Raw genomic sequence first — 27,903 nt, 5'->3', positions numbered from 1 at the left:
TCCCCATGAGATCATGGCTCTGTAGCTACTTGCAGAACTCTGATTCCTTGTTTGTTCCCTGTGCTGTGCACATTAGCATTTTGAAGAGGAGTTCAGCTCTGCTAATTTCCCAGAACCAGTATGAAAACCATCTTGGGGTTCTGTCTGGTAGGCAGTACCTTGTTTATGTTGATATGCTTCAGGTGGTCCTCTGTTTTATTGATTGTTACGTTTCTATTGTATACATCATTCTACACATTTTTGCCAGCCTGGTCCTTCAGTTCCTCACTGATTGTTGCTTGTCCTCTTCCTCCCTTTCCATTCCTTCTTTAAAGCCTCCTCTAATGGTTTGGCCAGCCTGTTGGCAGACATTCCCCACTCAGGTGGCTGCCATCTCTTCCAATAAAATTTCTACTTCTGAAAAGAATGATTTAAAGAAAAAAAAAAAAGAAAAGAAAGAAAGAAAAGAAAAAAAAAGATATTTGTTGTTCAAGAACAGTTACCTACCTGAAAGAAAGAGAGAGAAATTCTGAAATTGGATCTTCATGGTTAGGTTTGTGTCTGTTTAGTCTAACTTGCTTATAATATTTTTACACACAGCTTCGTTGGACTGAAAGCAGCAAAAACTTTCAAAATGAAATTACTCATTTAGTGGGGAATGTCCTTTTGGCCACTGGATTTCTCTCCTACTCTGGACCTTTCAATCAGGAGTACAGGAATTTGCTGCTCCATTTATGGAAGAAAGAGATGAACAGCAGCAAGATTCCATACAGTAATGTAAGTTTTCATACTTTAACTTTATTGCTTTGCAGAGAAATAATGTTAAGAGCAATCAATTCCAGAAAAATACTTAATTGAAAAATTATTTATGGGCTGTCATATTCCATCATATTTTTAATAAATAACAATTCTGAACAGTTGACAACTGAGCTTCTAAAAAATTCTCTTAATACTTTCATGCATTGCAATATTAGTGCATAGGAAAAAGCTCTGGCAAATCTAAGTCAGACAGGCTACCTGAGATCTGCTGGAAGGAAATGGCAATTCCAATTAATACCTTCCTGTTGCAGCCTCTGCTGTTTCCTCCCACCGCTTAATATTGTTTAACTTCAAGTGTCTTGTTGAAACGATTAGGTTAAAAACAACTCCGTGTTTTTAAAAACTTGGATTTACACCAGTTCAGCTTGCTTCACTTTAGACTGTTAAACTGATGTAGGCTTGTGACCAATAAGCTGTTCTTTGTGAGTTTATACAGCTTCCCTTTAAGTGGCCCAAGTCTGCGCAGATATAGGTGGCCTAAAATGCAGCTGAAGTAACGACCATCATGCAGCTTCAGTTCCCTGAACACGTCATATACTCTAATAAAGCGAGCAACCTCTGTGCTGGGACTACCGAACAGGGCAGGCTCCTTTCCTTGAAGCAATGAGCAACCTGTGTACCCCTGTGGCTGCACCTCTACAAATGGGTTGAAGGTAGATTACTATCCCTGCTGCATCTTATTGTCAGCTTCTTGGGGGATTTGACATTTAAAACCTATTTTAGGGGGACTGCATAGCCACAGGAGGTTTGTCATGCTCTTTATCTCATAGAAGTTATTTATGAATCTTTTTTTCTTTTTTTTTTTTTTTCTCTTTTCATTTATCCATATGGTGGATAGTGCTTCTTATAACAGTGATTGACTTTGAGCTGGCAGAGTAAGTCTCACAGCCCAGCCCAGTATATGGTATGACTTATGAAGATTAATGATTCTGACTTGCCCAGCAAAGCTTTTTGAGAGCTCCAGATGAAAAGTAATACGTAAGGCCTGGATGGATTTATTAATAAAGTACCAGTCACAGTGCAGTCTCAGGCAAGATTCTTCACCACTGTGCTATGGGACTTATCCTACATACACTTATCCCAGGGATGCTCTTCTCAAACCCAGTGTACAAAATGTTCTTAAAAGCTGCTTACCTTGGAGAATATCTGTCAAGATTCCTGCTGTTTCATGATAAGAATTTGGATATATAATGTCTATAAAATACAAGAAAGAAGGAACCAAAATTTTGCCTCTGTGAAGATGTTTTGACCACATTGCTACTAAGCTTCAGCCTTCAAAATTTGAGGAATACTTTTTGATTACTTTTGTGCTGCTCATGTTTATGCTTTTTTCCTATGGACAGGCTAGACACAGAGTGTCATAATTAACGTGAGTTTCAAACCACAATTACCATTCTGTTTAGATAGCTGCTGTTGAAGATAGAATTATGTTTTCAATGACAGTATATGGAAGTGTTGTAGTTTTTTTTCAGCAAATTAAGTACTCACAAAAGGCAGCAGATGGGCCTCTCTTGATACTTCACACCACAGGAAAGAAAGCTGCTTTGTAGTTCAAGGAAGAGGCTTGACATCTGCCTTACTTTGTCACAGACTAACTGGCTGTGGGTGTATGAGTCATTTAGGCATAACAATTTAAAGAGAGCTGTTTCAAATTAGCTCTCTGTTGGTGAGCTAGGCACTTAAATAAGCTAAGTTTCAGAGTTGCAGAGTGGCTGAAACTCCCTACTGCAGTAAAAAAAAACTAAGAACAAAACAAAAACCTAAAACCTGTTGGGATGCTACTCAGCTGCTTAGGATATTAAATATGGCTTTATGTTCCAGTTGCTGAAAATTTTGGCTGTTACATTCTTTTATGTTCTTTTCACAACTGGAAAACAAACTCTTAAAGTTTCTCTGTTTTCTGAGAATGATTTCCGTTGTTTCATTCAGATTTTTCAATAATGAGAGTAGAAAAAAGAGAGTTAAAAAACCACCTGAGTCTTTCAACCACTAGTATTACTTATTTATGATTATCACAGGTCTGACAGTACCTGAAATCTTGTTTTAGACTTCAGCTGCTAAATTTAGTGGGTTTTCTTTCTTTTCTTTTTTTAAGGTTTACTTTCTCTTTCTTTTTAGACAAGCTTGTAGTGAAAGGTTAAAAAATGAAAGTTCCTAAGTGAAAAATTAAAGGAACAAATACAAAATATTCAATTTTATTCTTTTTAAGCTCACATCATTATCATGATACTTGAAAAGTATTTTGGAGAGCTAGATGTGCAATTTTAAGAACTGTTTCATTCACATAGGCATTTTTGAGAGGTCAGTGTTCCTAGTGAATAAAATGAAGTAAGTTGGTTGTTAGGTACAACCAAAGTTTAGGAGAATATATGAGCTGGGAAGAGTTTTGACCACAGCAGCAACATTTTTTCACAATAGCCTGTGGTTATTGGTCTATAACATGTTTTTTCTTTCTCCACAAGCCACCCTGTACTCATATACGTGATTGGAGGGCACTTCATAACACTATGTCAGGAGGAAGCTCTTCTGACCAGTGTGACCCTCATGAGGTAGCAAGAAAAGAATTTGACAAGATCTAAATCAGCTTGCCATGAGATACTGAAGTGTCTTCAGAGTTTCTCCAACACTACTGCTCTCTTTCTTTGGTGCTATTCAGTGCCATGTTAAGAATTAATGGACTTCAAAGTTCATACGGAATTCACTTTTATTATTGCCCCACTTTAAAATATTTAGGCTTTGAAGAGAGAAAAGATAAACAATAACTACCAAATACATTCCATCATTCATTGTGATCAGAATAAGAAAGCAACCCTTCCGTTGGATATTTTAATGTAATTCCTTCAACTGGTAGTAATTTTGTCATTACATATTTTCTATTAGGACTTGAATCTCACCAGTATGCTTGTTGACAATGCTACAGTCAGTGAATGGAACCTCCAGGGTCTTCCAAATGATGACCTTTCAATTCAGAATGGCATAATAGTCACCAAAGCATCTAGATATCCTTTGCTGATTGATCCACAAGGTCAAGGAAAGATTTGGATTAAGAATAAAGAAAAGAATAATGGACTACAGGTAAATGCTTCATTTAATATGGTCTTACTGGGATTACATTTTTGGTCAATCAGAGTCTAACTTCATCCCTCAGTTTCACTTGGACTAAAAAGATACTATTTTTGTTGAAACAGATACACCTATTTTACAGCAGAGCTGAAAATGCAGTGTGATGTGACATAATACACTGTTTAAAAACTGTGTTCTATGCCTCTAGATATTTTAATTTTTTGAAAAATCATAATTTAATTATTTTAATCAGAATTATTTTTCAAAGAGTAGTAGTGCCTGCAAGATGAAGTTTTTGTTTTAAAAAACATATCTATCCCAGTTTGCTTTCTGATAAGCGACCCCCAAACCATGTCAAAACAGGTGCTTGGAAAGGCTGTTCAATTCTAATCTCAAAGACTTACATTAAATTTGTTAAATTTATTAAATAAATGAAAAACAATCAATGTGATTCTTAGTAAGTTTAAGACTTGATATTGTGAAATGGAAACTGAATTGTAAATTCGATATCTGATATGGAATATGCAAGATTGATACTTGACCAAACACTATTAATACCTGCTTTACATTAGTGTTTCAAACATAAATCCACTAATGTTTAAAAGGTATTAAAAAATGCAGTAATAATATATATACAGAGATAGTAGATAACTAAATATGCATATAACAGTAAAGAAAACAAGCAAGAGTGATCCCCTGTTCTTTTAAGCTTTATGGTTCTTTCCATCTTCCGACTCAAGACACTATGATCCTGTGATATCCTGGGATAAGTATAATTTTTGAAAGCTGCAATACATTTTGTACTGTTTTTCCATGTGCTTACAAATGCATGCTATGTTGTGAACGAATCTTCCTAGGTTACAGCTATGAACCACAAGTTCTTCAGAAGCCATATAGAAGACAGCCTGTCCCTTGGCCGACCCCTGCTAATAGAAAACATTGGAGAGGAACTTGATCCTGCTCTAGATAACATCCTGGAAAAAAATTTCATAAAATCTGGTTCAGCACACAAAGTAAGATGAATTGTGAACATAAAGCAAAAAAACCCACCAAACACATAGGGCAGACGCTGGGTATCTGAAAGTCTGGATGATATGAAGATTCATACCTTCACTATGCTGAAAAAGATAAGCAGTGAACTCATGGGTTTTCTTATTTGCTTAAAAAGTGTTAAATAATAATGAAAAAGATTTAATCTGTTTTTCGTGGATAAAATGACTGTTTTTCTGATTTTAACTTTTAAAAACTAGGTTGTTTTTGTTTATTATTATTTTCAGGTGAAAGTAGGTGACAAGGAGGTAGATCTCATGAAAGGGTTTACGCTTTATATGACAACAAAATTGTCTAATCCTGCCTATACTCCAGAAATCAGTGCAAGAACAACAGTGATTGACTTTACTGTTACTGTGCGAGGGTTGGAAGATCAGCTCCTTGGCCGTGTCATCCTCACAGAAAAACAGGTATGAAGTCATTTGCAAGATTTGTGTAGAGGAAAGACTTGTTTGCACAATGAGTGTATTGGCTGAAATCAAATGCAAGAACAAAAATGCCCATTTAAGTTTATTTTAGTGTTTGTTTTTTTTTTGTTTTTTTGAAGGACGGTGTGAAGCTGGTTCTTAATTGAATTGAAGGACCTAAACATTTGTTATAAGATCTGGCATTGGAAAGAGAAAAAAGAAAATTATTCATTAAAAATACATCATGTGCACATACGTGACTTAGACAAAGCATTTTTATTCCTTCATATAAAGCAAATGCTCCTCTTTCAGTCAGAAACGTCTTTTATTTCTGAATTCTTTTTTAAACTTAATTTGAATTAAATGAATAAATGCTTATGAATTCAAACTACTTTTGTCAGCCAGCTCGAGGCTGCAAGAAGATATGAAATTTTTAAGGAGCCCTCAAAACAGACTTGACCCTGCTTGTAATCAGATTTCCATTGATTATATGGAAACAAATATAAGAAAGAGTATTTTCTCATAGGTGTTTCTCAGAAATTTAATTTCATAATACAATATCTGAGACATCCTCCAAAACAATTCCTGTTCTTAAGTCATTCCTATTTCTTTTTGTATGTTCTAATTTAACTGACTACCCAAAAACTTGGAGGTCAATTCATCATAGACACTGGGGACAAATGTGGATGTGTTTTTTTTTTTCTCATTTTTATTATTTTATATTTTACTGTGGCAGCCAGCCAATAAATACGTAATATTGTTCAGTTATTGCTTGTTTTCCCATTAAAATGAAAGCATGGAAGTTGTATTTTATAACAAATGGAATGTCTTATATATTTCAAAATGAGTATTTCGTAATTGTGTTTTTGGAAAGAAAAAGTAACAAATTTTGGGTTAGCAGAGCTGCTGCTTTCAAATTTAAAAAAAAAAAAAAGATTGGTTTGCACAGAATAGTTTAGAATAGGTTACATATGAAAATGTCAAGGTAGGTTTCGAATATCTGGGACTCCACAGTGTCTCTGGGCAGCTTGTTCCAGCACTCTGTAGCACTCAAAGTAAAAAAAATTTCCTCAAGTTCATGTGGAACTTCCTATATTCCAGTTTCTTCCCGTCGCCCCTTGTTCTGTCACTGGGCAAAGCTGAAAAGAACCTAGCCCCATCTGCTTTAATCCTGCCTTGTTGGGAGTAAAAGCCTCGTCATAAGGGAGATGCTTCAGGCCTCTAATGATCCTTGTATCTCTTCACTGTTCTCTTTCTAGAAGTCTTCTGTCTTTCTTGAACTGAGTACTCCCATTATAGCCTAACCAGGGCAGAGTAGAGAGGGAAGAGAACCTCCCTCATCATGCTGGCCATGCTCTTTTTAATGCACCTCTGGATACCATTGGCCTTCTTGACCGCAAGGGCATACTGCTGGCTCAGCTTGTTGTCTACCAGAACACCCAGGTTCCTTCTCTGCAGAGCTCCAGTCCAGCAGATCAGCCCCTAACCTGTACTGATGCATACGATTATTCCTTCTCTGATGCAGGGCTCTGCACTTGCGCTTGTTGAAATCAGGTTCCTCTCCACTCAACTCTACAGTCTATCCAGATCTTGCTGCATGGCAGCACAGCTTTCTGGTATGTCAGCCACTCCTCCCAGCTTTGCATCATCAGCAAACTTACTGAGGGTGGACTCTGTGCTTTCATCCAGGCCATTGAACAAGACCGGACCCAGCACTAACCCCTGGGGAACACTGCTAGTTACAGGCCTCCAATTAATCTCTGTGCTGCTGATCACAAGCCTCTGAGTTTTGCCAGCCAGCCAGCCAGTTCTCAATTTACCTTGTCCACTTATCGATCTCACACTTTCTAAGCTTATCTATGAGGATGTTATGGGAGACAGCATCAAAAGCCTTGCTGAAGTCAAGGTACACAACATCGTCTGCTCTCTCTTGATCTACCCAGCTTGTCATGACATAGAAGGCTACCATAGAATGTCTTTTGAGTTGGAATGGATGCTTCAAGATCATCTAGTCCAACTCCTCTGCAAAGAACAGGGACACCTTCAGCTACATCTGGGCTGAAGGGCTCTGTGCTCAGAGTCCCATCCAGCCCAACTGTCTTCAAAAATGGAGCTTCCACTACCTCTCTGCACGACCTGTTCCAGTGCCTCACCACCCTTACTGTAAAAAGCTTCTTCCTTATGTCCAATCTAAATCTCCCCTCTTTTAGTTTGAAACTATTTTACCTTATCCTATCACCACTGAACTTGCTAAAGAATCCCTCCCCTTCTTTCTGTGGCCCCCCTTTAGATACTCAAAGACTGCTTTCAGATCTCCCCAGAGCCTTCTCTTCTCCAGGCTGAACAGCCCCAGCTCTCTCAGCCTGTCCTCATGGGGTGGTGTTCCAACCCTTGGATCATGTTTGTGGCCCTCCTCTGGACACATTCCAACAGGTCCATGCCTCTCCCGTACTGCAGACTCCACACCTGGTTGCAATATGCCAGGTGAGGTCTCATAAGTGCAGAGTAAAAGGGCAGGATTACCTGCTGGCTATGCTTCTTTTGATGTGGCCCAGGACACAATTGGTTTTCTCATAGGCTGTGAAGGCATACTTGCTGGCTCATGTCCAATTTAACATCCACCAGTACCCCCAAATCCTTCTTGCACGTCTGTGCTCCCTCCTTACGTCCTTCAGCTTGTAATGATAATGCAGGTTGCCACGACTCAGGTGCAAGACCTTGTACTGAGATTTATTGAACCTCATGAAGTTCACCTGGACCCACTACTTGAGCCTCGGTCTCTGTATAGCATTGTAACCCTCAGGCATTTTGACTGCACAACACAGCTTGTCAAGATGGTCAGATAGGTCAAGTATGATTTCCCTTTGGTGAATCCATGTTGACTACTCCTGATAATCTCCTTTTCTGCCACTTGGATGGAGACAACATCCCGAATAAGCTGCTCCATCACCTTCTCAGGGATGGAGGTGAAGATGACTGGCCTTAGTTTCCTGGGTACTCTTTAGTACCCTTTCTGAAGACTGGTGCAACAGTGGCAGTCCTCCAGTCCTCAGTCACCTCTCTCATTCTCCATAACCTTTCAAAGATGGTAGGGAGTGGTTTGGCAATCAATTCTGAAAGTTTCCTTAGTGCTCATGGGTATGTCCCATTGGGGACTTTGGATTTCAGTGCATTGAGTTTATTCTCAACCAAGAAAAAGTTTTCCTTTCCCCAGACCCTCTCTCTTATCTTCAGGGTCTGGAATTTCTGAGGGGCAGTCTTGGCAGTAAAAACGGAAGCAGAAAAAACAGTGTTCAGTAACTCCTCCCTCTCAGTATACTTCATTATCTGAGAAGGCACCTACCTTATTCAGCAGTTGGCTCCAATGCTTAACCCAAGGGATACCTTCAGGTATGTCCTTGAAGAAATCATTATTGGCTTTCCTAAAATGCAGGGTTGCAACCCTACTTATTGCCTTTTTTCTTCATGTCAGATCCTGAACTCTGCTATCTTATGGTCACTGCAACCAGGGCTGCACCTGGCCTTCACATTCACAGCCAGTCCTTTGTAAGAATAAGGACCAGCAGCACACGTTTCATTATTGGCTGCTCCACCACCTGCATCAGAAAGTTATCTTCAGCACATTGCAGGAACTTCCTGGGCTATGTGTGCCTGGCCATGTTGTTTTTCTAGCACATATTCAGGGTGATTGAAGTCCCCTATGAGAACCAGTGCCTGTGGTCACGAAGCTACTTTCAACTGTTGATAGAAGGTCTCATCAACTTCCTCCTCCTCATCAGGCAATTGGTGATTATAGATCTCTGATGAGAGAAGGAGGTTTCAGTGTCTTTTCAAGACAGAAGCGATTTTTCATGGCCTGCAGAGAAGCTTCTACTTTTAAATGCTCAGATAAAAAGTGGTGCGAGTACCCTTTAGTCGTATTGTTTTTCTTTTCCTGGACAAAACTGTTACAGAATTCACACTGTATGTATATAAGAAATACAAGCTAGAAATTATTTACTGAAAAATATTCATCCAGTGCAGTGTATCAGCTGAAGGGAGCTGCAAGGGTAACTATTTAGTATTAGCATTAATTACTGCACAGGGACATCTTTGCAAGTGATCCACATTTATTAAACTATTCCATTTAGCAGATATGAAGAAATCATGGTTTTTCTGTCTCAGTAAGAAATGAATGTTCTGCCATGGATAGCCAAGGGAGCTCTGATAAATTTTGTTCGAAGAAAAGACAGAGCATTAACAGAGAATCTGAAAAGCAGGTTTTCTATGAGAAACAAGAAGACAAATTTATGATCACTGAGCTAAAGTAATAGATTTAAGGGACCGAAACATTCTTAATGATTGTTACAGTGATCAATGAAACACAGAATTTTTATTTATTTATTTTTTTCTTTAAAGATTGCTCCTCCAACTGTTTGGAAAAAAAAATTCTCATCAGCATCTTTTTCTACTTTGATAAATAAATTGCTGCCAATGTTTGGGTTCAGAGCAGCTAGTCTTTATGTTACAAATGTGGTCATGAAATCCACTTGCAAGCAAAAGCCTGGCATCTGATATATTTGCTCATTTTTTGAAAGATATGCTTTAAAATTTTACAAATAGAATGGGTAGGGTGCCTGTTCTTAAATAAGCATGCCATAAATAGAATTTAAGCACATACGTAAATGCATATGTAATTATTCTGCAGAACTGGTTCTACTGTGTAATTCTAACCTTTTTTTGTGTGTTAATGAAAAAGGAAAAAATGCAGAAACTGAATGATTGAGGCTTTAGTCATTCTCTTCTTTTAGGGCTCATTTATTTGTAGCTTCCACAGAGCTACATTCTATAGCCTCAGAATATATTGTAAACAGATTTCCAAATAAGAGGTTTGCGAGAGTGAAGAAATTTTTCACTCCCTCTCTGAAATACAAGAGAGCATTCCCTGTACTCTATAACTTCATACATCTCCTTGTTCTCTAACTTGTCACTTTGACAAAAATGAAAATAAGCCGAAGCCGTAGGTTTAGGCAGACTGGTATTATTAACTGCCTTTTTCTTACAGGAATGTTGACTTGATTGATTAAATAAAGCACCTAGCAAGGGTGTCTCTAAGCTGTGTAGGACTGTGCAATGCAGATGCCTCATTTCACTTGGCATTGTGTTGATTTGTCTGTTATTGTCACTTGCCATCACCTGTCTTGTAGAAATTGCATACAAATTTCACATCACATAGATAATAATTGTAGTATTTTCTGCTTTCTAAGCAGTGGAGGAGTGTATCTTGCAAAGTCACAGGATGATAAAAATTAGAAATGGAATAGGCCACCCAGTCAATTTCCTTAAAATGTAAAATCAGTCCATACAATGCAATTTTCAGTCCTTTGTCTGATTTAATTTTAAGTACTTAATGTAATGTGGCTTTTATCATTTCCCATTGGAAGCCAGTTTCAGTGCTTTGTGCATCTTACTCTGAGGAAGCTTGTTCATGTAATTCTGATGCATATTCACTCCTCAGTATGCAGCATTAATCAAACAGATGTGGTATACATATAAATCACTCTAGCATATAATAATTCTGTATTTTATAGAAAAAGCAGGAAACCCTCTAATCTGTCATGCATAAAATCAAGTTTTTTGTTTTTTTTTTTAATTAATTAATGAAAATGCTTGATTTTCTGAGTACAGGAACTTGAGGCAGAAAGAGTCAAACTGATGGAGGAAGTGACATCTAACAGGATGAGAATGCAGGAGCTTGAAGATAACCTACTCTTTCGCCTAACGAGTACAGAGGGCTCTTTGGTTGAAGATGAGTCTTTAATAGAAGTCCTAAGAATCACTAAAACAACAGCAGAAGAGGTAAATTTTGAATACCTTGCAGATGCATCTCTGGAAAGATATTTTTTGCTGTTTTTGCTTTCCAATTTAGAGTTTCTATGCAGCATTGTACTTCGTAATAAGTAGTAGAAACTGTATTGTTGTCCATTATAAAAATGTTGCAAAATTAAACTATTACCTGGATAATTCCCTATATTCCAGACGTACCTTGCAAGTGTTCATTTGAATCAAATCATGTTGTGCTTGGTGTTTGAGCACATGAAGACACAATTACTTCTGTTGAAACACCAACAAAACTTGACTGAAAATACCAATGTGATCTTAATCAAGACCTTTTCCTATTGCTTGAGCAGTATAAATCACAAATGACATGACTAAATCTGCATTGTCTTTTCAATTAATTTTAAGGTCAGTGAAAAATTAAGCATAGCAGCGGAGACAGAGGTGAAAATCAATGCTGCACGTGAAGAGTATCGGCCAGTTGCTGGTCGTGGTAGCGTTCTTTATTTCCTAATTGTGGAAATGAGCTTGGTGAATGTCATGTACCAAACATCCTTACGGCAGTTTCTTGGCATTTTTGACCTGTCAGTGGAAAGATCTCAGAAATCTCAGATCACAGGAAAAAGGGTGTTGTATATAATTGAGCACCTCACCTATGAAGTCTTCAAGTATACAGTTCGAGGGCTGTATGAAAATCACAGATTCCTGTTTACATTGCTGCTGGCGTTGAAGATTGATTTGCAGGCCAAGAAAATTTCACACAGTGAGTTTGAGACACTGATCAAAGGTAATTTCTCCATAAATATTCCCTATTTGCATATGTCTGTGGACTGCCAAATTCAGATTTTGTGCTTACACTAGCACTATGTTCTATCCATTAGGAGTGGTGATTTTTAACTGGTGACTGAATACATGTATATTGCAAAAGAGAAGTTTACAATATAAAATTTGCAAAACAAGCAACGTAGACTGTTGTCAAAATAATGCTAAAATGAGTTTATTTAACAGTTTTGTGTTGGATAACAGGGAAAAAAAGGCTGTTATTTTGTAAAAGACCATGTAATTTTCCCTTGCATGCCTCTATGCCTCTTTTTTTTTTTTTTTTTTTTTTTTTTTTTTTTTTTTGAGTTGCCACAAGCTTTCACCTGTTAACTTGGAGACAGTCAGCAAAATCTGCTTTGATTGCTGGTGAGCAAGCAGATGAAGGCATGGGTACTCGGTACCACGTTTAAGTGTGATTGTGAAAGGAAAGTAGAAATTTTTTGGACATTGCAAAACGTTGCTATGTATCACCTTCTCTACATTATGCTACCAGAGCATGTCACTGCTAAGACACAATGACAAAATAAAAATTTTGTTCAGCTTATGAAGTTCTTGTGGGGGCAGGCACTGTCTCTGAGATAAGCTAAGAACAGTCACAAATGAAGATAAGTTCAATCAGGCTCTTGTATCCAAATAGCTTGCTCGTTGAACACCAGCTTAACATTCAACTGTGACTCAGCTGCATTTGAAGTACGAATGGGCATGATGGTGGAGGGGTGGGTGAGCTGTTGAAGTTGCAGTCCTGGAAATGAGTATACCATGTGCTTTGTCATTCTGTAGTGTAGGTGAAAGGGGGCTAGACTAATCATGGATCCTTTCTATATCTGAACAGAACACTTGGGTTTAAGTATCATAGAACAAGTATTGCTCTAGCTTCCCAGATAGAGGAAAAGAAACTCAATACTGAGATATCAACTTTGGGAGGCATTGAGACCATTCATTGTTCATTAAATAAGTCTTCTATGCATAATTCTAGGTCTCTATCCTGTTTTACAAAAATTTTTATCCCCCAAATAAAAAAATCAGCATTTTGGATTACTAGTTATTTTTTCTGCTTTAACAATGTTTTGTTTGTTTGTTTGTATTCCCCATATCATTATTTTGCTTTGCAGGAGGTGCCAGTTTGGATCTAAATTCTGTGGAACCGAAACCAAAAAAGTGGATCCTTGACATGACATGGCTCAATCTTGTGCAGTTGTCTAGCTTGTGCCCTTTTAACGAACTTCTGGTACAAGTTGTTAGGAATGAGAAGGCCTGGAAAGCTTGGTTCGATGCAGAAGCACCTGAAAAAGCTGTTGTTCCTGATGGGTATGACAGCTTACTGGATCAATTCCATAAGCTTCTCCTTGTCCGTAGCTGGTGCCCTGATCACACCGTTGCCCAAGTAAGATATGCTTTCATTTGGTGTTTATGCTATGTGGCATCTCCTCTATAACTACTAATTCTAAATTATGTTGAAAAAAAAGAAGATATAATCTTTTTTTTTTTTTTTTTTTAATTTTCAGCTGCACTGAAAAGTAGTACTTCTGATTTTGCAACCACTTCTGATGCAGTGGTTGGTGATCCTGCACATAGCAGGGGGGTTGAAACTAGGTGATCTTGGAGGTCCTTTTCAACCCAGGCCATTCTATGATTCTCTGATTTTAAGATTCTATGATTTTCTTCCATATCTCAGCTTCATACACTGTATGTTGTAATAGCACACTGTATTTAGGGGCATTATCTTTTTTTCAGAAACCTTTTCTTCAACAGAATCCACATGGTTCCATCCTTCTTCCTTTCCTACACTTCAGCAGGCAAAGGAGAGAAGTGTGGGAACTTCACTTTCCACAATCTAAACAGACCAAAATAATAAAGCTGCTTCTGCTCATCCAGCAATACTTACATCATCCAGCACGACCACCTTTGAGAAAGAATGTCTCTGAATGGTGGTTTCAAATGCTGTAATTATTTTAATTGTTGAGGAAAGAGGAGGTACTTTTCTGTTATTATATTCTTTATCTCTTCTTTCCCTACTGTCTTTCCAAACACTGTAACATTTCACCTCTTTTCAGTAGGACAAAAGTCACAGTAGTGGAAAGTTTATTGATGGATGTATTTTTTTTTTAATCTGGCATCTGGCTCAGTCTCCTTTGATCTTGGGTGTTTCTTTCCATAATGCACACCTCAGTTAGTTGTTTGCACAGTTGGAAAATCATGGCTTTCGAAAAAGTCTTTCTTACACCTTAGAAATCCTTTATAACTTTGAAATCCTTGTAGAAAATGTCCATGAAAAGAGGAAAATGGAGGCATAGAAAAGGCTGAGACCTTTAAGACTACGGTCTGAGCTGTGCTTATTTTTTGTAGAAATAGATACTAAGCATAAGAAACTTGAATTGAGTAACCACTGGATAGGGAAACTTCTGTTTGCATTTTCAACATATATATATGGAAGACTGTAAGATAGTTGAAAAATTTGTCCACTCTGCTATGCTGTAGATCCAGTGTCAACAATACTTACTTAGAGGAGCCAATGGGGCAGGTAACAAGCAGCTCTTTCACTTGGCTATCTACCGACCCAGTAAATTAAAAATAAAATATTTATGGTTTTGGTAGCTTTTTGTTCTGATTTGTTTTTCAGGCTCGACACTACATTGCAGAATCCCTTGGTGTGAAATACGCAGAAGGATTTATGCTTGAAATGGAAGCAATGTGGTCAGAAAGTGACTGTCGAACACCTCTGACATGCTTTTTATCAGTGGGGTCTGACCCCACTGAAAATATAGAACGTCTTGCAAAATCAAAGGTATTCTAAACTGTGTTTGCTAAAGCTGATAAAGTCATATAAAATGTCTCTTGAACTAGAAATGTTATTTCCATGTTTTATGTCTGTTCTTTTGATGAAATTTTTATTCATACAAAGTTTTCTGCAAGTTAATTTTGGACCAGTAGCCAACATGAATATTCTGAGGAAATGAAAACATTACTTTCCTGCTTTTTCTGGGTGTTTTATTCCAATCAGCCCCCTGTCTTCGTGCAGCAGACCAGGACAGTCCATTACGTAGTGAAAAAAACTTAGCTATAAGAACAAAGCATTACTTGCGGTGTGCGCTGCATCCCATTCACTGCAGGAGATCACAGTAAAGACAGTTATAGGAAGAACAGAAATATAAATAAGCAATATAAAAATTTAGAGATAGACAGAATGATTTTGGAGACCCTATCCATCAATTCACTTGAAGGATAAATTCAACATTTCTTACAGCACTCCATGCTTTGTGTTTTATAATTCACAGTGTAGACTGTAGATGCAAATATAATTGTCCTGAGAATAAGTTATTCACAGTTGTTCTCCATAACTTTTCCTCCTTGATAGAATGTATCTTCATTTATAGGTGCAGAATTTTTTACACGCTTAGTAAAATTCACTGGCAAAAGTGAGAACTGCAACAAATCTCTGGGTTATTAATTAGCAAGTTCAGGTGCTCATCCTTGAAAACCAGGCTTCTCTTATTTTATTTATCTGATTGTTATATGGAATGTTTAAAGTTAGGATCTAACTCTGCCATCAGTGCTTAATGTTTGGAATCTTAGGTCAGGTTGTTGACATGACCCTTGTCCCAAAACCAGAGAACCAGCCAATGTATCAATGCAGGGAAAAAGGTAGTTGGATCAGCAGGATTTTTAGACTTAGTGGAAGCAGTGTGTTGGAAGAACAATATTTTTCCTATTCATAAAATACTGACTGCAAGAATATTTATAGCTTGGAAATGAACAATTTTTGAGTCCCTTATATGTTAGTTGTTTCTGATTGGAGTCTGTTTTGTTGTTTTTGTTTGTGTGTTGTTTTTTTTTTTTTCATGGCCTATGGCATGAATACCAATTTGAGTATCAGTTTTGTAATGGTGTTTTCTGTCATCTATTTTGCCCTTCAACGTGCATATCCTGCAAATCAGTTTCCTAGATAGGTACTTATGCTCTCTCTGATAGGAGTTATTTTTTGTAATCAATAAAGAGTGGTGCCTCTGAAAGCATTTCAGAGCACATGATTGAAATGTAATTCTGTCTTCCATCCAGGAGCTGAGCTTTTCTATCCCACTGGTCAGGAGTGAAGTGTGCTAAACTCCCTACAGAGTCTCTTGAAGTCAGCTGGTAGCTTAAGTTGGAGTCACTGAAGTCAGCAGTGGGGCGAACAAAACACTCTCCAGTTCTGTCAAATCCTAAGAAAGACCTAAGTCAGTCTGGGGCAAATGCTCATAGAAAGTGTTCTCTAATTCTGGCTGTCAAGAAAACAGGTTTTCTTGTCATTCTGAGAATGTGTTGCCGTGGGCAGTCTTAAAATGTTTTCATGTTTTAAGGAAGCATAGATAGAATAATAATAAGTCAGGCTGAAAATGATATTAACAACATAAAACAATTATCTACAGTTGGAAGTGTTCAAATTAATAACCAGAATTTATCTTTCACTCTAAAATTTTATTTTCAGATGACCACTTCTCAAAGAAATGGAAACATTAGCTGTGACTCCTGAGCTATATAATCACCCTTATAAAGCTAGCTAGATCTATTTTAAAACTAGTTGGATTTATGTCCCCAGTGCTTTCACTTGAACTTGGAGTGAAAATTCAACCTTCTGAATTAAAAAATGAAATTCACAACGCCTAGCATTTTTACTAGATATTTTAATTGTTATTCTATGTATTTTTTATGTAGGGACTGATGCATAGAACCTTCAGAAAAACTGTTAGAGACACTGGGATGACTAAAATTATAGTAATTTCATCAGCATTAAGAGGACACTGATATACTGATATGACTCACTATTTACAGAAACATTCTGTAGGCGAACATTTTGATAAAAGTCTTTTAAAAGGAATAAAAGAAGAACAGTCTGTAGTGAAAAAATATTTTTTCCTTCTCTTGATGTTTCTATAACCTTTAATGAGTGTACATTTGAGAGGTAACATTGCTTAGAGGAGCAAATTATGAGCAGATGCATTAAGGAATATTGAACTAGCTGAATATCTGTGCAGTCTGCAGGGGTGGTGGTAGCATCTGACTTACAGGCTTGCTGGCTGTACTCAGATATTCCTTAGAAAAAAGGTTTTTGTTCTTCTACACGTGGCTTCACAGCTTATTCAGCTTTACTTGTTTCACACTGTTTAGTTTTCCTTCTTTTGGCCGGAGTTTCATTTTTATACTGATCTGAGAGCAGGATATAACTACTTTCTAATCTTTGGTGTTTTCTTCTTAAATCTTTTTCCAGGATGTGGAGGATCATACACAGTAGCTGTGTTTATGCAATTCAGTAAAATCAGGTCAGGATCTGTTCTCTGACCCTAAGGTGAAATGACCCATCACACCCTGTGTCCATATGGTTAAACTTTCTTTCCTACAGCCTCATCCACACTGTTTAGGACTGGATGACTTTCTTCCTTCAGTTTTGTTTCACAATGGCAGTCCATAGCAGGAAAACCTAACATTAACCTTTGCAGCTTTTAGCCAGATGAAGATATGTCCAGGCTGGTAAGTCTTTATGAAGCTCAAAGCTCACGGCATGAGGGATAGTCAGCTGTATGTCTTGGGCTGGAAACTCTTCATGAAGCTAAGTCTTTTCATCAATTCTCTTGCCTCCAACTCCACCTGTATTTAGAATGTATATGGAATAATGTATTCAAGTGAATTTGAGAACTCTAATTTTCCTGGTTAGGAGCCAGGCAGCCAACCTAAGTCAGGGGATCGCTTATTAACAAATAAGGACAGTAAGAAATATAAGCAAGAGGGAGTTTTTTCTGCATTTTATTTACAGAATTGTATAGTCCTAGTAACAACCTGGCCAGTTTTTCTTTTTCAAATACCTTCCTGAGGTCTTCTTTCATCTTATGCTTTTCTTTTTTCTCTGTTTTGATATGATCAATTCTCATTGATGTTAGTGGTTTTCCTTGTGGCACAGCGTCACTATCTATTGGCTTATAGAAGCAGTAAATCATGCGGCCAATCATTGCAAAGAATTATATTTTAAAAAATTCAAAATAAAAATTTTTTACTTTCCAGAACATTCCCTGTCGTGCCATTTCAATGGGTCAGGGCCAGGAAGTCCATGCAAGGCGCCTGTTAAATCAATGCATACAAGATGGAGGATGGCTCCTTCTACAGAACTGCCACCTTGGCTTACTGTTTCTTAATGAATTAATGGACACCATCACAACAACAGAATCAATGAGTGAAGGTTTCAGGACCTGGATAACTACAGAGGCTCACCCAGAGTTTCCTATTAATCTTTTACAGTCATCCATCAAATTTACTAACGAACCACCTCAAGGTAGGAAACCATGCTTTTCTTGGGGGAGTGTAGAAAAGGGGGCTTAATTTTATTTTCTCTCTGTATCACTGAAATCCAACTCTGTTTTAGTCTTTATTCTCTCAAAGTGCTAAATACAGTGCTTTGTAAGTCGGTCTTGCATTGTGTAAAGCATAATTCTTTTGGGGAGAAAATTGACTTTGTTTTGTAACATAAATTGATTGTGTTTTGTTGTTTGGGTAGACCCTATGAATGTTGACAGTGGAACTTTCTTAAACTTAGTGCATGCTGCTACTCTTTTCTTGCCATCCTGTTGACCCTACCGAAGGATGCAGAGGAGAACTGATCCTGTACTCTTCTGGGCAATGAAATTGAAGGACACTTCTGAACACTTGACCTCAGTGTCCCACATTGCAGTGTGTAGCTGTGGCTTGTTGCTTTTTCTTATGTCATCTGGCGCTGCTGCAAAGAGTCTGATCCCAGCATCCCTGTGATTGCCCTTTAAGTATTTGTTGATCACCCTTTAGCTTCTGCAACCAACAAGAGAGTAAATATGAACTTCTGGTGGATCTTGAATACAGGGGTTTACTGAAGAACCAGTTTTGGGCAGGCACTGTCTCATGTATGCACACACTGCTGCCCTTCAGTATTCACAGTTTAAATTGTTCTTTACATATCTGTTTTTGCAGGTCATGCACTCTTAGCTCCAAGCCACATTTATAGGTTTCTCCTGTTTCTCCACATCTATTTTGCATGCCAAAAGTATACATTGTTTCTGAGGGGGGAAGCCTGATCATTACTAAGGAGAAAGTGATGATGACTTCATTCAGTCTGCTGGCTATGCTCCTTTTTAGGTTGCCTGCTATCTGATTTGCCTCATTTTCTGTGAGTTCGTTAGCAGACCAGGCATCTGCAATAACCTTGAGATGCTTATCAGTAGGACTCAGGCAGTCAGATGTCAGGATGTACAAATGTATGGGATTGTTCTGCCACAAATGCAGGACTTTTCACTTCTTCTTGAACTTCACTCAGGTCCTGTTTGTGAAGTCTTCAGCACTCTAAAGATCCATCTGAATTGCTTCTCCGCTATTTAGTATGTCAACCACTCTTTATTATTATCTGCAAATGTGTTGCCTTTTGTCTCCTTTTTCAAGCAACTGATGAAGATAATGAACAATATCTGTTCTTGGTGTACTTGGCTTTTCTGTGGCTGTCAGGAAACCATAAGCCATTTATTACTTACTAATGTTTGAGACTATAGCCAACCTACTGGCTTTCTATGATGAGATGATGGGTTTACTGAATGAAGGACAGCAAAGAGTGTTGTTTTCTTGACTTGAAAAAGGCTTTGACACTACCGCCCATAGAATCCTTAGAGACAGACTAATGAAGTGGAGATTTCACAATTGTAGACTGAAAATTGTATCATAGAATCTTAGAATCACAAGGTTGGAAACGACCTATAACATCATCTAGTCCAACCGTCTCCTCATCACCATTGCCACCACAAGCACTAAACCATATCACGCAGCACGTCATCCAGACGCCTCTTGAACACTGCCAGGGACGGCGACTCCACCACCTCTCTGGGCAGCCATTCCAGTGCCTGACCACTCTTTGAGAGAAAAAGTTCCTCCTTATGTCTAATCTAAACCTCCTCTGATATAACTTGCGGCCATTACCCCGTGTCATGCTCGTTGCCTGGGAGAAGAAGCCAAATCCCTCTTCACCACAACCTCCCTTCAGGAGGTTGTTGAGTGCAATGAGGTATGAAGTGCTAGGCTCAAAATGTTGTGGTCAGCTGCACGAATCCATCTGGAGAGCTGGACCTTGGGGGTTGATAGTGGGGCCACTAATATTTTACATTTTCACTGATGACCTGGACAGTGCGAGAGAGTGTACTCTCATCAAGTATATACAGATGATACAAAACAGTAAGAAAGCACTGATATACCAGATGGTCATGTTGTTGTTCAGTGGGAGGCCGACAGGCTGGAGAAATGGGATAACAGAAATCTGTTGAACTTCAGCATAGGGAAATGCCACTGGAGAGAAAGAACTCCATACACATATACACGATGGGTCCATGCAGCTGCTAACACAGCTTTGCAGAGAAGGACATGGAGCTCCTGATGGATATAAAGTGGAACATGAGCCAGCAATACACCTTTGGAGCAAAGATGGCCTGCAGCAGTACTATGCTGCTTTAGAAAGATCATTTCTGGAAGGCTGAGGGAGGTGATACTTCTGTACTGAAAACATGCTGAAAGAATATCTGGAGTGGTCTGTCCAGGTCTGAGCTTCTTAGTGCAGAAAACGTGGACATACTGGAACATGTTGTTCCAGTATGAGGAAGTCAAGTGAGGGGTCATATTGAGATACTGAATGAACTACAGCATTTGACGTATGAGGAAAGGCTGAGGGAGCTATGATTGTTTAATTCTGAGAAGGGAAGGTTCAGAGACACCTCATCAATGCATACATACATGTGATGGGAGGGAGTAAAGAAAACAGCAAGACTTTGCATTGGTGCCAGGTGAAAGAGAGAAAGTGATGGACATAAGTAGAAATCCAGGCAATTTCTGTATAGCAGTAGAAAAAAGAACAAGTGTGAGGATGGTCTCTGTAGACTGGAACAGTTTGTTCAGATTTTTTAAACTCTCCCTCCTCATAACCCACCTGGACAAAGTTCTGAGTGACAAGCTTTGGCTGATCCAGTTTTGAGAAGGAGTGTTGGCCAAGGTAACCTCCAGAGGCCCCTTCCAGCCTCACCTGTATGGCGTGATTCTGTCTGATGTGAGATAATCCATCTTTTCTTAGTCTCTAATTGATAGCTGTCCTACTGCTGATTGCCCCTCTCTTACTCAAACTACGCTGCTAGCTGCAGATGTCATTTTTATATTTATAGGAGCAATTTACCATGCTGCTAATTGTATATGATGGGGAAGGACTGTATTTGTGCATGTCACTCTGAAAGTAACAACTCCTATTTTTTTCCATGGAAACTACAACAGATAAAAAAACAAAATAACACTATTTGGTAGAGCAAAATCTCAGCTATAAAACACTGTTTTTCAACATATTCAACACCATCAGAAGGTGGCTTGTTTTTCATGTCTCTGTCATCACCACTGAAATGCACTACCCACTACCTCACCATGTTCACATCATGACCGCTGTTGGATCTCCATAAATGTTCAGCAAGTGCTGATGAATGTCAGTGGGTGCAATTTTTTCTGCATGGAGGATTCAATGACACAGCTTTGCTTCACATGCACTTCTGTGTCAGATGCCATTCTGTCAGACTGCCCCTCTGTAGCCATCTGTCACATGGCAATATTGGAGTATTGGTGAGAAGATTCAACCTCTACTGCCATACACCAACATCCATCCCTGTTATAGCAGGCCAACATAATAAAGTAGCAGCCCTCATGTTTTGAACTCTAGCAGAATGAATCCTCAATCCTAACACCTACTCTGTCTTGTAACTCCCTCATCTTTGACTGTGTAATGCGTTAACTTGCCCTGCATTTATATGCATGTTAGCACTGATTTCAGTTAATGAAGTCAGTGGGGGCTGAAAATTTGTATCCAAGGTCAAATTTAATCCCTCAGTCACTTAAAACTCTTATTTCAGTATTCATCCTTTGCATACTAGTAAGGTTTCTAACCAAAGCGTTTGATTGGAGTGAAAGGCATCCTCTTTCAGTCTACATACCTCATTCTCAAGAGCAGTTAGTCTCTTGATAAAAATTTCTCATCTCTTTGTCTTCTCCTCCACCCTTTTTTATTCAGCACTCAGCATATTTTTGATTGTGCTGTGACCCCTCCTTATCATTCAAATCATAAATCCTATCAAATGATAACGGCTTATAACTCCAAGAGGCAGTTTTATAATCCAGGCCATAGCCAATTTACAGCTTGCATTTAATAACAGAAATATGCCTGGGGTAACAATTTAAGTCAGGATGAAATATAAACAGTTGTAGTTTTCTGATACTGTCCTGCTATGCTCATAGCATGCTGTGATAAGACGCTTAGTTTGATGAATTCCTATTAATTTTGGAGCTTTATTCTGATACATGTTGAAAATGTGTTTCCTTGATTAGTGTTCTACAGGATCTTTGTGAAGTAGGAAAGAAGCATAAGGGTTTTTATTTTATCATTGGAAGTACTGTGACCTCAGTATTCTATTTACTGCACTAGAAATCCATCTTTTTAGATTTGTGTTAAGCTGGTTAGGTGGAAGCTACCATAATAGGGAGTGAATAACTCATGCTTGGTGTTGTATGGCTAATGAGAAACTCATTTTATGTGTTTATTGAAACATTCTTGGATGTTCAGTGCTGTATTTCATTTTATACGTTAGGTGTCTTTTCTATTGTTCGCCACTGAATAGTTATGTTTGTATTTCAGTTGTGACTGGTAACATTTAGAATAAGTGTAAATTGAGTGTAATTCCTTCTGTGTGCCAGAATTTAATACAATTTGGTATATCGTCTTCTACCTGAAACAAAATGTAGTTGAACATTGCCTGGCATGACCAAGCTGAAAAGATTGTTGCTACAGAAGAGTTATTTGAAGCTACATAGAAGATGAAACTGTAAAATGGAGGAGTGAATCCTGTTTAACAGAAGTTGGAGTTATTGGTTCCATAGTTTTTTTTTTTGTTCATCTTTTGCATTTTTATGCTTATGTTCTAGGTGTGAAAGCTAGCTTAAAAAGAACTTACTCTACTATCACTCAGGATCACCTAGAAGTGAGCAACATGCCACAGTGGAAACCATTACTATATGCTGTAGCGTTTCTTCACACGACTGTTCAGGTTTCAAATCTTATTTCATATTCTTCTGTCATGAAGCCATGTTCATTTGTGAATGCATCTGTTAGTGAATGAACAATATATTTAGATGTAAAGTTTGTGTTAGCAAATCAATACAAACATTGTGGTCCAAATGGCAGCCTGAAGCGTACTTGACTTTGAGTCATCTTCTTGGTGGAAATTTAGACTGTGTGAATATCAGACACTGCCTTAAGAGCCACACACTGCTAGCTGCATCTGTAAATGATTAGGTAAGAAGCAGTTTTTGCTTCCTGCCCATGCAGGACCATGCAGGGACTTCAGTGTTATGAATGTGACCAGACAGAAAAAGAACCATAAAAAATTACCGTGGCCAATGTGGTTTGGACCTTTCCTAAAACAGTACCTTCATTTCTGAAATTCAAAAAGGACAGTTCTAGACTCACAGATGGACCACTTTAAAAAGGGGAATTCTTTTCTTTGTGAAAATGTTTATATTTCTCTTCTTTGTTTATTTGTCTCTACTTGTGATGATAAATGAAGAAAAATATTTAACTAGTAGGTAATTAATCAAGCATTTGGACTCATGTGTGTTATGTGAAGAATCATTTTTTAGAGTTAGTGGAATGCAGCCCCAGCATATTTTATGTGTTCTTTTACACTCAACATATTCTCCAAAATTACAATCAGCCTTTTATCTCTAACTCTACCTATCTTGCAGGAAAGAAGAAAGTTTGGTCCACTGGGCTGGAACATTCCTTATGAATTTAATCAGGCAGACTTCACAGCCAGTGTGCAATTTGTTCAGAATCATTTGGATGACATGGACATTAAGTGCGGAGTGAACTGGAGCTGTGTTCGCTATATGCTTGGAGAAGTACAGTACGGAGGCCGTGTAACTGATGACCTCGACAAAGCTCTGCTGAATACGTTTGCGAGAGTGTGGTTTGGAGAGCATATGTTTAGCGACAAATTTTGTTTCTACAAAGACTACGTGATTCCAAGAGGGAAAACAGTTGAAGACTATCTCCAGTACATAGAGCAATTGCCAGTGATTGATACACCTGAGGTAAAAAGTTTTGAAGTATTAAAGAGAGTTTTTGTCGGAGAAATTACTTTGTGGAGCCGGGAATGTATAGGCAGCTTTAACAGGCAGACCAGCATGAGTGCAATTGTAGTCGGTGTCTGCTATGGGTCTGCTAATTAGGAAGACAAAATAGGTAAAGCCTTCTTCAAGCACTCAGAAAAAAACCTCGCATTCATGTGCTCTGATCCGCCTGAGCAAGATAGTGAGTTCAACACAGCACTGTATGATGGACTGAAGCGTCTTTCATACGATGGAAAGGCTGAGAGAGCTGGGCCCTTTAGCCTGGAGAAGAGAAGGCTCATGGGGGATCTTATCAATACGTTTAAATACCTATTGAAAGGTGTAAAGAAGATGGAGTCAGACTCTTTTCAATAGTGTTGCTTTCAAATAGTGTTATTGTGCTCTTTGTATCTGTTGTAGTTTCCATGGAAAATAAATAGAATTTACTTTCATAGTGACCTACATACAAGATGCAGTGTGTATATACTGCAGTGGTCACATTAGTTGCAGAACTGGGACATCCTGCTCTCTCTAACATAGCTACATGTGTTGCAGTTAGCTAAAATTGAAATGGAAATGAATGTTATGAGTTTCTGTCTCATTGCTATTAAGTTGATAAATGCCTTTATGGGCAAGTTCTATTAAAATTAAATAGGCAGGATTGAATAGAAAAAACTGATTTTCTATTACAGATAATGTGCTAGAAAGGAGGCTGAGAACAATCCACGCTCATAAAACAAACTTGAAAAGGTTTGAGTCTTTGAAGGTAGTGATAGCAGATGCAAGGGCATCTGTGCTGACAGAGAGACACCTTTTACCATTGACTTTTATGTAAATTGGATCAAGTCCAAGAATGCAAACATCTTTTTCTCCTATAGCTGTCACAGGTTAGGAGGAACATGACTACAATCTTCAGTCATTCCAAAATCTGTCAAAATTGCTCATGGAAACTTTTAACCCCTTAAGCTACTGGTCTTCTGTTCCACAAAGGATATTGTGCTAGTCAAAGCACAATAAAAAAGCACGGTATCTTTTATTTCCTCTCTTTTCTATTTTTGGTTGAAAAAGAAAGAGTGAATAAGTCTGATTACAGCATCTTTGCTCTTTTGATGAAATTTCAACCTCTGATCAGCATAAACACTGACTTCTGAAGAAGGCTATTGAACTCAGAAATCCCTTTGAAAATGATTTTGATTTCAGAGGGGTGTAGAGTATTAGCAATTGGGTTTGAGGTTTTATCAGGCTAAATAAAAATCAACCAATTGAAATGCAGAATCTAGCATCCCTTTTAAAATCAAAATTCCAAGTTTTGAATCACAGAAGATGAGAAATTCTATTTCTTGATTAATTTACAGGACACTGGTCCACCCGTTGGTTTGCTACTCTGATTTCTCAATACCTCATGCGTCACCCTCATGAACACCTAGGACCAGAGGGTTTTTTGCTTTTAACACCCCTGTCTTTGTCAATATTATGCCAATTATGAAAGTAGCCCTTGGATTAGCACTGCAGCAATTTACATTCAGTATAGCAGTGTTGTGTTTCTAACTTGGGCTATAGCATTGCCATATAATCTGCCGGAACAAAACCAACCAAACAAAGCCTTACTCTGCAAGAGCAGAAGCAGAAAAGCGCGTATCTTCAACTGTGTATCATTGCATGCTGATAAAAAATGAGTGAAATAAAGTGTATTGATATTTTTGATTTTTGTGTCTCTAAATATACAGATTGAGGTACTGCTGTCTGTAAAATGTGTTAAATCCTGCCAGGAAAATAATTATATGCTATTTGTGATCCCACTTTCTCTCTTGGGCAGTTATAGGTCTGCACTGTGTTCTTTGTGCTGCTGTAAGGGGTCAGTTCCACAGCTGGTGTAAATCAGTGCAGCTTTGCTAGCTTTGACACTGTTGCAGCCACTTCTATCCCTGTCCTCTGACTTTCTAGATTTCTAAATATAAAAATACTGCACAGGGCCCTTTTTCCTCTGCACTCAGAGTGTGTAAATATTTATCAGTAGGAATGTCTCTTTAGAAGATGCTAGTTCTAATATTATGTACAAAAACACAAAACATGAGAACCATGTTGCTTGGCTTCGGAGCTTGATTTAGGGGCAAGCTTCCTCATTGCTGGATCAGTGGCTCAGTTTGTTAGAGGTAATTAATAGCTATAATTCAGTGAGGGCTTGTGAAATAAGTCACAATCCAATTCCTCCTGGAGAAAAGCTGCAATCAACCTGACAATTACAGACTTACTGATATTTCAGCAGAGGTTTCTGAGAAAGCCATTATCATTCAAACAAAGGGCAGCTTTGCAGTAATTCTGTGCTAGCTCTATCTTAAATAAAATTATTCAATTTCAAAAGGAGTAGAAGTAAAGAATAGGAGAGTTGAACCAAAAATAGCTCAAAACATATAATGCCCTAAATATTATCACCAGTCATAAAATCTCTAAGTCCTTAAACTGTGAGCTGTTTTCTATTCTCTGAGCTCCATGCTTTGTAAGCCTAAGAGAATGAGTGAAACAAAATGCATCAGAAATGGCACTTGGTCTGATTGATAGGGGCATCTACTTGACGTGGTACAAAAGTAATAGATCTACTGAGGGGAAAAGGTAGTGGTGAAGGGTCAACGTTTGCACATGGCACATTCCCAGCAAGCTCTAGGCTGATCCAGTGAAAAGGAATCAGTTTGTGCACAGCATGGTCTAAACCCTGGTATATGGTGATAACCAGATAATTCAAAACCACTCTCATCATCTGAATGAAAATGCTGTTGTAGATTTAACCTATGTTAATGTTTCTGTATAATTTGTGCTTGCTTCTTGGCCAGTTAAATGGATGTACTTCCATTGGTTCTCTATTATTTTATAGGGCTGTGGATTTTCTTCCTTGTTCATCAGTATCAGTGGGTTCTTTCACTGATAAAATTTAGAAGAAAAAATGCATTTTTCCCCTATTTTTTTTTCCCTTTTACTTTAAGGTATTTGGTCTGCACCCCAATGCAGATATAACTTACCAAACCAACCTTGCAAATGAGACACTGAATACAATAGTGAGCATCCAGCCCAAAGACAGCGGCAGTGGAGGAGGGGAGACCCGAGAAGCAGTGGTGCAGCGCCTTGCTGATGAGATGCTGGAGAAGTTACCTCCAGATTACAACCCCCATGAGGTATATGCTCTTTTGATGCAGCTGTTTGATGTTTTGTGTATGTGTTTTATTGTGCTTCTTTCTTACATTTAAATGTCAAGCATTTTAAAAAGCTCTTAAATTTATTCATAGCGTTCTAGAAGACTGTTTGGGTTGATCATCTAAATTATTCTTACATCAGATACTTATATTGCAAATAGCACAGACTGCTGAATGAGCCACCTTGACACAGAACAGTTATCAGAAAGTCCTCTCCCCCCTCGGTAGATTAGAGGAAGATACCAGTGCTTTTACTTAGGGCATGTCCAATGGTTTTGGGACCTTGGCAGTATTTACACTATTCTATTCTACAATTCATGTTACATTTAATATGTCTTCTATAAATAGCTGTAATCATTCAGCTTAGAACTTCTCTTTTCCTCCCCCTCCTGGCAAACTATTTGAATTCCCAACTTTTCTTTTTTGTTTAGCATCTTTCCCCATAGAGTTATTTTTCTAGCCGCTCATGCTTGTATATCCATTTTCTCTCACATGCCTATTGAGCAATTCCCAGTGGGAGTATATTCATCATTTATTTATGGAACTTGTTTCAGGACGAAGTCAGCTTTCTAGTTTTCCCGTTGTTGTTTAGT

At 38.2% G+C, this 27,903-nt stretch overlaps 1 protein-coding gene across 2 annotated transcripts in view; it reads left to right on the top strand.

The window, feature by feature from the left end:
• LOC128091254 (dynein axonemal heavy chain 5-like) overlaps positions 1-27,903 on the top strand; it is a 142,481-nt gene that overhangs the window by 90,767 nt on the left and 23,811 nt on the right. For both annotated transcript variants that reach the window (XM_052704307.1, XM_052704308.1), the window contains 12 exons: positions 580-756; positions 3,679-3,873; positions 4,719-4,874; positions 5,139-5,321; positions 10,986-11,156; positions 11,544-11,922; positions 13,070-13,341; positions 14,578-14,742; positions 17,991-18,258; positions 22,941-23,062; positions 23,760-24,107; positions 27,104-27,292. In XM_052704307.1, the coding sequence (XP_052560267.1) occupies positions 580-756; positions 3,679-3,873; positions 4,719-4,874; positions 5,139-5,321; positions 10,986-11,156; positions 11,544-11,922; positions 13,070-13,341; positions 14,578-14,742; positions 17,991-18,258; positions 22,941-23,062; positions 23,760-24,107; positions 27,104-27,292 (2,625 nt within the window). The remainder of the gene's footprint in view (positions 1-579; positions 757-3,678; positions 3,874-4,718; positions 4,875-5,138; positions 5,322-10,985; positions 11,157-11,543; positions 11,923-13,069; positions 13,342-14,577; positions 14,743-17,990; positions 18,259-22,940; positions 23,063-23,759; positions 24,108-27,103; positions 27,293-27,903) is intronic.

Source organism: Tympanuchus pallidicinctus, unplaced genomic scaffold, assembly GCF_026119805.1.
Source record: "Tympanuchus pallidicinctus isolate F22 unplaced genomic scaffold, pur_lepc_1.0 scaffold5, whole genome shotgun sequence".
NCBI classification, from domain to species: domain Eukaryota; kingdom Metazoa; phylum Chordata; class Aves; order Galliformes; family Phasianidae; genus Tympanuchus; species Tympanuchus pallidicinctus.
Note: the sequence above shows the minus strand (reverse complement) of the source record. Positions and strands in the feature narration are given on the sequence as shown.